Source organism: Humulus lupulus, chromosome 1 (assembly GCF_963169125.1).
Source record: "Humulus lupulus chromosome 1, drHumLupu1.1, whole genome shotgun sequence".
Classification (NCBI taxonomy): domain Eukaryota; kingdom Viridiplantae; phylum Streptophyta; class Magnoliopsida; order Rosales; family Cannabaceae; genus Humulus; species Humulus lupulus.
Window position 1 is genome coordinate 310,590,394 of NC_084793.1, and position 11,852 is coordinate 310,602,245.

The 11,852-nt window shown below is 37.6% G+C and overlaps 2 protein-coding genes across 3 annotated transcripts; both read right to left on the reverse strand.

Annotated features, from left to right (window-relative positions):
• Nucleotides 1-3,520: 3,520 nt before the first annotated feature.
• LOC133812936 (probable serine/threonine-protein kinase PIX13) lies at nt 3,521-6,309 on the reverse strand. Of its 2 annotated transcripts, none has more exons than XM_062246780.1 (6): nt 6,078-6,309; nt 5,471-5,814; nt 4,945-5,080; nt 4,684-4,826; nt 4,236-4,359; nt 3,521-4,135 (listed from the first exon to the last, which is right to left on the reverse strand). In XM_062246780.1, exons 1-6 carry the CDS (start codon nt 6,145-6,147, stop codon nt 3,726-3,728), a joined length of 1,227 nt encoding a protein of 408 aa, XP_062102764.1. In that variant the 5' UTR covers nt 6,148-6,309; the 3' UTR covers nt 3,521-3,725. The 2 variants fall into 2 exon arrangements, with proteins under 2 accessions (XP_062102764.1, XP_062102763.1); XM_062246779.1 differs by having other exon boundaries at nt 5,471-5,817; nt 6,078-6,306.
• Nucleotides 6,310-7,735: 1,426 nt separating this feature from the next.
• On the reverse strand, nt 7,736-11,047 carry LOC133812937 (protein RKD5). Its single transcript, XM_062246781.1, has 5 exons — nt 10,567-11,047; nt 10,214-10,472; nt 9,140-9,390; nt 8,218-8,447; nt 7,736-8,109 (listed from the first exon to the last, which is right to left on the reverse strand). Exons 1-5 carry the CDS (start codon nt 10,631-10,633, stop codon nt 7,897-7,899), a joined length of 1,020 nt encoding a protein of 339 aa, XP_062102765.1. The 5' UTR covers nt 10,634-11,047; the 3' UTR covers nt 7,736-7,896.
• Between the last annotated feature and the right edge of the window lie 805 nt (nt 11,048-11,852).

Sequence of the window (11,852 nt, forward strand, 5' to 3'; positions counted from 1 at the left end):
AATTTTGGGATCCTCCTTTGTTTAGTGACTATGGTTTTCCCCAAGAAACTTTGACTATCTATTGTGATAGTACAAGTGCAATCAATATTTCTAAGAATCCTGTGCAACATTCCCGAACAAAACATATTGATATTCGTTATCATTTTATTCGAGACTTGGTTGAATCCAAAATTCTTATTTTCTCTCATGTTTCCACAGAGGCCCAATTAGCTGATTTATTTACTAAGCCACTGAGTTCACAGACTTTTGCTCATCTTAGAAAATGCATTGGAGTTTGTATGATTTGAGATAGTTTTGTCCAGAGTAGATTTTGTTCTTCGTTTAGTGGTTACATTGTCTTCTGAAGCAAGGTTGTTTTCTCTTGATTGATTTCCAGTTTGTTTAGTTGAGCTCTTCATTCTTCTCAGCAGAAAAGGCTACCTTTGTTGGATGCAATGGGAAGAGCTATCTTATGGTCCTTTAGTCATTTAGTAGTTTGCTCCTTCTCATTTGGCTTTTCTGACTTAAGATGACGGCTACATCTCTGACAAAGAGTGAAAGCCACTGCTGGTTCTCTTCAGAAAAACCCAGAGTGTTAAAAAAAAAAAAAAGGGGGTCTTGCTTGTTTAAAAAAAAAAAAATTAAAAAAAAAACAAATGTTAATTCTAGTTCTTTTGAGGGAGTGAGCTTTTCAGCTCACATGAGAACACATGCACACACTAAGGAAGAATTCTAGCTCAACATTCTGTTGAAATCTCTTTTTCAAAATCATCTTGCTTCGTTTGAAGTTGTTTGTTGCCACTCATTTTTTATTCTCTCTGGTCTTTTCTTTTTTTCTTCTCCTGCTTTTTCTATTTTTTTTTGTCTGTGTGTGGCTTTATCATTTTTGGCTCTGTGGATTTTTTTTTTTTTTTTTTTTTTTGGATTTTTGTCTTGTTTTGTTTACGAGTTCAATATTTGTTTTGTGATATTTTGTTGTACAGGCTTTCTTTATTTTTGTTGCCAAACATGGTCTTGGGGATTTTCCTTTATATACAATGCTCATCCGGTTTGTTCCCTATTCTGCCCTAGTGTGTTTATCATTGTGTCTAATTTTTTTTTCGTGTGTCTCAGCTCATTCCCCAGTTTCTTCAAGCATAATGGCCGAGGCTCTTCCCGTCTCTTCGTCTGGTCCTCCAGCTCAGTCGTCTGTGTCTCCTCCTCCGTTCGTCTCTTCCTCGCCAGGTATTCCCTCTTCACCTTCTGTTGTTCCATCTAGTTCGTTCCGTGGGACTCGGGTCAAGTCTGTTGCCCACAAGAAAAAATCCTCTCGTCCGTCTGCTCAGGTGTCTAGACGAGTAACTCGCGCCTCCATCAATCTTGCTGGGTCATCCTCTTCACCCCCTCAGCCCTCGTCTGACCCTGTTCCTGCTCCTCCACCTCGTAAGAAGTCTAAAGTGTCTAGTGGTCCTCATTCAGGTCTTCCGCATTCCAAATCATCCTCGGCTGGTGGTAAGCCTGATCCTTACTCTGCCTATTTTTTTGTCAGTCGGTTTGCTGAAAAGAGGTTTAAAGATTTTGTGTCATTTCGTCGTTTGCATGTTGAAACTTCTGTTGTGTTAGAAGATTTTCCTAGGCTTCTTGCTCTTCTCGAGTCTCGTCAGTGGGTTAATACTGTCTCTGGTCTTGTCTTGCCTTCCCAGAATCTAGTCCGAGAATTTTATTCTAATATTGAAAAATCATTGCTTGATGCTCAGCATCCAAATAGGTTTACTATATTTTGTAGGGGTAAGCGTGTTTCTTTTGCTCCATCCACTATTAGGGCTTTACTGAATATACCTTTGGTTACTGATGCTATCTATAATGCTGAGTATGCTCCTGATTTAAATCAAGTGGGTCGTGAGTTGACAGGTCAATCAGATTTTTGCTGGAATGAGGTTTCTAATGATTTTCCTACTCCTTCTTTAACTAGATTCTATCGTGTGTTGCATAAGGTTGCTCTAACAAATTGGATTCCGAATTCTCATACTTCTACAGTCACTGCTGATATTGGCCGTTTTCTTTTTGCTGTGGGCACTGGTGTTTCCATAGATTTGTCTGTGCTTATCTTTGACAGGATTTATCAAGCTTTTCTGACCAAGAGTCGTCGGTTGTTTCTTCCGTATCCCTGCTTGGTTCACAAGGTCACATTGGCTGCTCATCCTAAGTTTACTTCACAAGATGTTTTCTTACCTCTTCCGGTTCTTGATAAGTCGTTTCAGCCTCTGTCCTCCAAGCCTGTTCCTCCTCCACAGCCTCTGAAATATCCCCTTTTGAAGGGCTTACCTCCTGCCTCATGGAAATATAAGTTGTTTGAAATGCTTTACACTCAGCAATCACAGTTAGACAGTCTTCAGAATTCATTGCTGCAATCTCAACAGCGTTCCAAGGTTTTTGAACGAAGGGTTTTGGCTCAATTGGCTGGTCTTCGACAGGTTGTTCAGACTTTTTCTCCTTCTGTTGTTCAGGGGGTTGGTTCAGTGCCTCAGTCTGCTCCTTCTCCGGCTAATTCCCAGGGGGAGTTGTCTCCTACTGCATCTGATAAGGCTCCGGGTACTGTCCAGGGGGAGTTTGCTTCTGTTTCTGCTGGTCCTTCTGTCTCTGTTCCTGCTCTATCCTCATCTCCTCCGCGGAAGCTTATGCGTGGCAGACTTCGTCGCTCGGCTCGTTTATGATCATTGAGGGGGAGATTTGGGTGGTTTTTGAGTGTCTTGTTTTTTTTATGTTCTTATTTTGTTTGCACTGATCATAAAATTGCCAAGGGGGAGATTGTAAGTGTCTTACTTTGTGTTGTCTGTATTTTGGCAATTTCATGATTCATCTGTTAGTTTCTTAGTTCCATCTGTTTTGTGTATCTTGACAGAATTTTGGTTTATCTTCTGTTTTGCCAGTTGCATCTGGCTGTTGGACATTGTTTTAATTGACTGCTTGCTTACGTGGCTTTGTCTGAATATGACTGTATCATTAGGTTTCGGGTTTTCTCAGTAGTAGCTGAATTAATTAGTTTCTCTAACGATTTTCTGTTTGAGAGCATGGCAGGGTTTTTGAGTTAGTTAGATCTTAGGTCTATAAATATATGGGTTAATTGATTTTCTCAGTGTGGAATATATGGTATATGTTGTTCGTAGAGTTTGTTTTTGGTTATCTTTCTGTTACAGGTTGAAGAACTGAATCTTGAGTGATTGTTCATCCATGGCTAGCTGTAATTGTTCATCAAGCTGAGTATTGGAAGAAAGCTGGATCTGCAAGAATTCAAGTGTGAAGATTCAACTAGTTCAAGCTAAGGATGGTTGCAAGAGAGACAAGTATAGATGATTTACTTAGTAGATTGTAAATTGAGAGATACTCTGTAAAACTTGCATTTCATATCTTAGTGGATTTCTTTCTGGACTAGGTCCCAAGGATTAGCCATTACTTTGTGTAGTGGTGAACCTTGTAAAAATTTCCTTGTGTGAATTTTTACTTGTTCTTGGTTATTTCTTTAAATCTTGTTTTTAATTTGTCAAGATTATAGATTCTTAGGTAGTATATCACCATCATATGTATTCATTTTTGTCTTTACAAACCAATTCACAAGTCAGAACCAGAGCCAGAACCAGAACCAATGGCCTCTGCCCTGCCTCTTAACAAAAATTTCAATGAATCTAAAACAATTTCTACCCAAACAATGACTCTTCAATTACATTTCATGTACTTGAATTTGGTAGCTTTAAATACATACTCGAAAACTACCTGCAGGAGTCGAGTGAGGAACGATGATGAGCACCGGGAAGAAGACCAGAACCAGAAGAAGAATGTCTAGAGCTACCTTTGGATTGCTTTGCTTTATCTTTCATTGCTTCTATCTTCTCCAACGTCTCCAAAACATCTTTCATTGCGGGGCGGTTTTTAGGATCTTGTTCTAGGCATTTTAAGGTGAGTTGTGCTGCTTGGAGTGCTGCCTTGGGGAAGTACTGGCCCTCCATCCGCACATCCATGATGGTAGTCAACTTTCTTCTTGAAGACAGACATGGCTTAGTCCAGTCCACGAGGTTATGCTGCCCGCTGGGGCGTCTTGAGTCTAGTGCTCGTAAACCTGTCAGCAATTCGAGCAGCACTACACCAAAGCCATACACATCACTCTTCACATATAAATGGCCTGTTGCATGACACCACAAAATGTCAGCCACATCATCCTGTTTGCAAGACAGAAAATCATAATAAAGCCATTTTTGTTTTTGCTAGGAATGTCATATCACCTGTAGCAATGTATTCGGGAGCTGCATAACCATAGGTGCCCATAATCCTAGTCGTTACATGCGAGTCTCCACCAGATGGCCCCAGTTTTGCTAAGCCAAAATCAGCAATTTTCGCATTGTAGTTCTGCACAACACATTAAATGCTTAGTGTTTCTAACCAATGTGAATGGAGAGAAAGAAGAAAGATCTGAAATGTTCAATTGTATTTAACGACTAAGGCACTATGCAAAGACTAATAACTCTAAATCAATTCTTAGTCTTAACAAATAACATGATTTTTCATACATCGTCTAATGTCTCTTTCGTCAATCAAATTAAGCATAATGCTTCATTAGTAGCTACCTAGACTCTTACATTCTCATTATTCTTATATGTTTTGAAAAATATGATGATAGAGCATAGTCACAAAGAAATGGTATAAAAGAGGCTTAGCAGAAGAAGAACAAACCCCATCAAGCAGTATGTTCGATGCCTTGAAATCTCTGTATATGACCTTCTTATCCGAAGCATGTAGGAAAGCCAGTCCCCGAGCTGCCCCAATCGCTATTTGAAGTCTTCTTTCCCAAGATAGTGGTTCAACGGATGGATTTCCTGCTCGACAAAGAATAAATTCATAGAGTTAGTTAGCACAACTACTTAGGAACAAACACATTTTCATTACTTTTAACTTAAGAGTTTAGTATTCGATTTAAGCTCGACGAAACTGTACTTCTGAAAAGATGGTTCTCCAAGCTTCCCTTCTGCATGAACTCATACACAAGGAGCAGTTCTTTGTCCTCCCAACAATATCCTAATAGTCTGACCAAGTTGGGATGAGAAAGCCTTCCCAGGAAATTTACTTCTGACTGCATTAATCAGAACAGAATATACATTACAAACTGATACTTTTATGATAAAAAAAATGAAGGGTTACATATTATTACTGACATTTGAGCATCTTTACCAAACTCACTAGCTGTTTAAAAAAGAAAAAGAATTTTTTTTTTTATCAATGATATCCAAACTAACAGGTCATGTAAGTTGTACCCTTGTCTACATCTGCTGAATTCTGCAGAGGAATTAAAGACAAATATAAAAAAGGTTAACATGCCAAGCCTAGTGAATCATAATAATGCTATAGCCTAACACATGCAAATCCAATAAAAGTACACATATTATATAGATTCTGAGAGTGATAAAATGGTGAAGTCAATGATTAGTTTGGTAAGGAAATTGAGGAGAACACAAACAAGTACCTGCCATTCCTGAAAACCCTGCATGCTTTCAGAGTTCAATTTCTTGATAGCAACCACCATACCAGTGCCAAACTTGGAAGGAGCCAAAGTATTCTCGTCCACCCAACCTTTGAAAACTTTCCCAAAGCCTCCCTCCCCAAGCACTGTGTCAGCCTTGAAATTCTTAGTGGCAGCTTTCAACTCTGCAAAAGTGTACACTTTCAAGTTGGGTGTCTCTAGAAATTGACCATTCTGATAAGACTCATCCACACTCCCACTTGCAGCCTCAGAAAACTGACTCCTTCCCACGCTGCTGTTGGTTGTTCCAGATAACACAAGGTTCCTACTGTAATTACTAGATGTCCCTACTAGAATGCCACACAATGCAAAAACAATCATTGGATTTTCAACCAGAGTCTACTCAAGCTTGACTCAATTATTCATCTAATCAAACCAGCATAAACATATCCTTTTCCGTTGGAAAATTCCGAGACAACAACAACCCTTTTGAGATTCAATATGAAAATTCATCAAAACACACAAGACCCAGAACAAGTTTCAAACTTTATACTTGACCAAAAAACAAAAAATCAATTTTTTTTAGTTAGTTCTGGAATGGTTGTTGTACCTGGACTAGTAGAGGCAAAGTTGGTGCTTGGAGAAGGATCACGAGCAGGCTTTCCCCAGCAGAGACCCATGTCGAGCTATCAATTTCTCTCTCCTCTCCTCTCTCTCTCTCTCTTTCTCTCACTTTCCAAATAAGATGAACATGAGGTGGTAAAGGCCAAAGGGGTTCGTGGAAAAACAAAAAGGAAGAAAATTGATGAGAAAATGAAACAGAAAAAGTGGGCTTTATATTATTGTTGGTATGGAATGACATACTAATTGGTATGCTGCTTTTTTTTTCCTTTTCCTTTTTGGGTTGTGTGCATCGTAGTTACCATGAACCCACTTTGTGGTTTCACTTACCTTGTCGGCTACTGCTGATGCTTTTATTTTTCATTCTAAATTTCACTTTAAACTATTAACTGTTAACTACTTCTTTCAAAGGTCAACGACCACGGGAATGGAGCCCAGAAGAACACAAACTTTGGTCATTTATATTTCCGAGGTTTATTTCTTTTCTTTTAATCAAACAATTAATAAATGAGAAAAATAAGAAAAACAATTTCAGTGTTCATTAACCAACCTAAACAATCACAAAAGAAGAGAAAAAAAAAACTACTTTTTAGTTTGTACAGTAAAAAATGAATCAAGTTTGAACACAGATCTTACTTGGTTTCTAATTTCAATTATGAAGCCTGCTCTGCAGTTTTCCATTTTTCAATCTATATATAAGGTTTCACATACTATAAATATAATAGATTATCTTAAAAGACAAGGCAAGATTTAATTTTTCACCCCTAATTTTGACACTAACACACTTTTTTGTAGCTTGTCTACCTAATTCTACATTATTTTAAAGACAAAGGTAATCAATCAAGATATTTTTTAATATTATTTTATAAAATAATTCTTTGCAAAATGTACTTCGAGAAGAAAAAAAAAAGCTATTTTACCGAGCACCCTTATCATATAAGTGTCTAGAAAAGCTCGAATTTTATGACGAAAGACTCGAATCCCGAGACCTTAAGGGAGCAAACACATGCCTCCATTTGGGTTACCATTTTTACATAAACCTTATAACCAATTAAGATGAGCTGATTATGGGAGATGGGAAGGCACCTAACTTTGGGTGGCCATTTCAAAGATTTAGCAATCCAACTTGGTTGAAAAATCAATGTATAAAAATTTTAAATGTTATAAAACTCATAATCAAAAAGATTTAGACAGCAACCAATGAAACCCCAACAAGGAAGGAAAGAAGGAAGCATCCCTGCTAGCTATCAAAGTAGTAGAAAAGTGTTTTCTAAGTCAAAACAATTTAAAGAGTTAAAAAAGACTCCAACATAAACCATAACACCATCATCCTTGTTTTCTTATTCATCAACTCTCTTCACACCCCTTTTTAACTTTGGTCTAGTGAGCAGAAGTTGACCTTATGATATCATTGACAAGGTGGTGGTGGACTTTTCATAATGTGTGAAGTTGACTGGACTCGTAAACAGCTTTTACAAAGGTCAACATTGCTTTACATAATACAATTCTCAAGTGCTTTGTTTACCCTTTTGACCAAAAAGAGCATAAAGCAACCAAACCAATGAGGATGAGGTGACTACGTTGGAATGAATCATAGTGATGAAAAATGCATGTGTAAACGTACCTCGGATTAGGTTGTTTCAAACCTTTGAATGAACCAATAATGCTTATTTCATCAAGTCAAGTAAAATCAAGTATGTGGTTGTACTGGTATATATCAGATAGAAGTTGTTGTAGCCTATGATAATAACAACAACTGTTTTCAAGTGTTTGATTATTAAAGATAAAAAGATTAAAAATGAAAGAATCTAATCTTGAGTGATTGATGAAGCCTGCTGAGTCCTGAGAACCCTGTCTCTGTGCCTTCTCTTGAAAACATCTTGCCTAAACCTTTTGGTTTCGGTTTTCATCTCCAAGAAGGGTGTCTTCTCTATGCTTTCCTTTTCGTTCTGCAACATCATCTTCCTCTTTGCTGCCGCTATAGCCGCAGCCTTGTTCTCCTCCTTCCACTTTTTTTCTACCTACACATACACACACAATACGAATATGCATTCACAAATCTAATACCACCACCGCGGTGTTTGAAAATTTGAAAGTGTTATAGCTAAAAGGGGTTAAAGAGAAAGGACCTGAAGATCTCGAATGAGACTGTCCAGCGATTTGATCTTCCTATGTGGCCAGCGAGGGATGCCGAATTCTCTGCACTTCTTCTTCAGAACTGTAAGTCCTACTTTCAGATTTCTTGAGGCTTCCACTATTGGGAGGTCAAAATACTTGGCCAAATCAGATAATGCAATTCTTGCTATGTCTTTGCTGGCTGCTCTTTTCTTCTTCAACTTCTTCTTCTCATCCACCCCACCTGCAATGCAACCTTTCATATCTTGTAGCTAAACAACACCACCAAACTCGAAAGAAAAATAAAACTAAGCTAAACAGAACTCGGACATTCTTGTACTGCGAACTAGAAAACTATAACAATTGTTATGTATCTACTCAAAAAGGAGTCGAATCTCAGACCGTGCAAGTGCAAGTGCAAGAGCAATTATACGCCTAACCATTTGAGTTGATGCTACCCTCTTGGGGTAAGATTTACTTCACATATTCACATAGGTCAAAATCAAAATCAAAATGAAAATTTTATCAACTTTTTCTATAATGTAGAGATATAGGATATTTGGGGTCTAGAAAACTATAACAATTGTTATAGTACCCGAGGGACTCGAATCTCAAACTCTATGGGAGCAAGCTACATGTCCGACCATTTAAGCTCGTGTATCCCTCTCGGCTAGTTTTACTTCACATTATTTACATATGTCATAATCAAAATCTCAATTGTTATAGTACCCAAGAGGGACTCAATCTCAAACTCTATGGCTATTGATAAGAACAACTTTACATTACTTACATATGTCATAATCCAAATCAAAAAGGAAAACATCATTAACTTCTTCTTGTATATGAAATTAGTCTAGTAAGCACAATGGACCACTTTCTCTAAACTAGCTAATATGCCTCTATGGCACTAAGCTGCAGCCTGAGGTGTTTGTTTACCTGATGATGGTGAAGATTGATCCATTCGTTGATCATCTGAGGATTGAGAAGGTGTATCTGGATCAGGAAGACAATTAAGATCTTGATAAAGGACAAGATTTCTTCTCTTTGGAGGTTGATTTTCATTTTCATTGGATGGCAAATCCAGCTGTGATGGCTCTTTGTCATCTGTGAATGTGGTCATGCAGTTCATTTGAAAAATTGCTTGAAGATCATTGGCCAGTGATGGAATTGACCTCAGCTTGGGATTTCTGGAACATATCATCCAAAAGAGTGGAGTTAGCCATTAGAGAACACATCACTACACTCTACACAAACACATTCTCCTATTCCTAAAAACAATCCTTAGTATATATTTATACATACACACATATACATACAGGGCTAATTGTATAAAAACAAAAGTGCCCAAATGATACACAGACACACACACACACACACACAAACAAAAGAAGTGTCTTCTTAACAATCATCAATCCAAAAGAGAGGAGTTAGCCATTAGTGAACACAGAACAACAACAACAACAACAATAACACAGTTGTGGTGATTAGAGAATTTGAGGTAACACTTTCAAAGCAAGGCCAATTGTACAAAAAATTAACATGACTACTCAAAATCTATGTTATGGAGTTGTTGTATTATAAGGTGGCAGCCTCAAGTTTCAGCAGTACCCAAATGAAATAAAAGCAAAAAAATGTGCTTCATCTGATCCTATTTATCATCAAAAGAAGTGTCTTCTTAACAATCATCAATCCAAAAGAGAGGAGTTAGCCATTAGTGAACACAAAACAACAACAACAATAACACAGTTGTGGTGATTAGAGAATTTGAGGTAACACTTTCAAAGCAAGGCCAATTGTACAAAAAATTAACATGACTACTCAAAATCTATGTTGTGGAGTACCCTAGAAGTTTCAGCAGTACCCAAATGAAATAAAAGCAAAAAATGTGCTTCATCTGACCCTAGAAGTGCCTGTTCAACCAATCATCAATCTTCACTCACAGGAGGAAGTGAGGGCCAAGAATTACAAAATCAGATAAATTGATTGAAAGAGAGGGAAAAAGAGGGATACTTGGAAGGTGTAAGGAGAGAGGGTATGGAGGTGAGATGAGGAAAATGAGGATGATGGTTATGGAAGGCAAATATGCAGACCCATAAGCCATTGACAAGGCCTTTAGAAACATCTGAAACTCGACAGTCTGTCAACCCAAGAAGAAGTGGGTTAGCTTCCATTTCATTGTATGTTCCATTGGTTGAGAACACAAACTCTCTTTCCACCTCACTTTCCTTCCCATCACTCCATCGGTAAGCATGCAAGCTTCTTATCAACTCTGCCAGACAACACCAACAGAGACAAAAAAGATTTCAAAACAAAGCACAGCTTTTTACCATGAAAAAACCATCTGAAACACAGCAATGGCTTACCTCGATTGAGAGTGTTCTTGAAGATTAGGAGAGAGATTAAGAAATGGGTTTTGGATGAGGAATCCATGTCATTGTGAATTAATCAACAAAGTTCGTTTATATATTAATACGAATTAGAAAAACCCCATCTTGGCTCAGGTTTTTGCATGGTGTTTGGTTGGTTTCATTCAGTTCCTACTTCCTAGAGTCCTACCAAGTTCAATTTTTTTTTTTTTTTTGGGGGGTGTTGGGGGATTCACTCATTAGAAAATTACCAAAATTTTAAGATTTATCTTTTCCAACTCAATTAATTTTCTTTGCACACTCTTGGATACTCTCCATCTTTCCATAACAATATATTTTGGTCATAATTAGTCACATACATGGCCATAATATGTATACATGTATGTATATATTGTGGTATTAAATTAAAGACGTGAGAAATGGAGTAGTTAGTTTTGGGACTTGGAGAGTTTTATAGAGAGTGAAAAAGAATTAGTTTTGAAATGGGAAATTTGATAAATCATGCTTACATTAGCTTAATATTTAAAATTTGAACCAAAGTTAACCACCATATGATACAAATGCTCATCTTTCATTTAATACCAAAAATACCCTCATACATTTCCTCTCTATTCTCCCTCTTCCTCTCTACCTTTCATTTAATAGCTTAATAATTAAAATTTGAACCAAAGTTAACCACTATTTAGAATGTTGTTTAGATGTTGGATCTGTAGTTTGTTGGTATTTTTTGCTGTTTTTTTAGTGAAAATCGTGTTCTGTGAAAACCTGCGTTTTTTTTGGTTCCTTGAGTTTTTTTCGAAATGCCCGATAGTGTCCGATAGAGGCCCGATTCGGGCACGATAGTTGTTGAGTTTCAAGGTTAGGGATGAAGGTCCGATGACAACCCGATGGTTGCCCGATAGTCAAGGTTAGGGATGGTGGTACGACGGTATTACGATAGTGGGTACGATAGTGTGCAATACTGTAGTTATTTCCATAATGGGTACGATGATGGTACGATATTAGCACGATAGGTGTACGATAGAATTTGTTAAGTAGTTACTATAACATCGTAATTTTAGAATTTGTAGTGGGACGATATAGGTACGATGGTAGTACGATAATAGTTAGTTTCAAATTGTTAACTTACTTTGTCAATGGTACGATGATGGTACGACAGTGGGACGCTAGTGGGTACGATGGTGTATAATACTGTAGTTTTTGCCATAAATGTACGATGATGGTACGACATTAGCACGATAGGGCAACTATCGGGTAACCAAAACTATCGAGCAACCATCGGG

Bases quoted from the DNA above. Each gene is read 5' to 3' on its own strand.
- LOC133812937 (XM_062246781.1), bottom strand. From the start codon at position 10,633: ATGGATTCCTCATCCAAAACCCATTTCTTAATCTCTCTCCTAATCTTC. The intron at 10,473-10,566 runs GTAAGCCATTGC...GTTGTCTGGCAG, and splicing joins CAAGAACACTCTCAATCGAG to AGTTGATAAGAAGCTTGCAT. The intron at 9,391-10,213 runs GTATCCCTCTTT...GATATGTTCCAG, and splicing joins TCTCTCCTTACACCTTCCAA to AAATCCCAAGCTGAGGTCAA.
- LOC133812936 (XM_062246779.1), bottom strand. From the start codon at position 6,147: ATGGGTCTCTGCTGGGGAAAGCCTGCTCGTGATCCTTCTCCAAGCACC. The intron at 5,818-6,077 runs GTACAACAACCA...GTGGCATTCTAG, and splicing joins CTTTGCCTCTACTAGTCCAG to TAGGGACATCTAGTAATTAC. The intron at 4,360-4,683 runs GTTTGTTCTTCT...TGTGTTGTGCAG, and splicing joins CGAACATACTGCTTGATGGG to AACTACAATGCGAAAATTGC.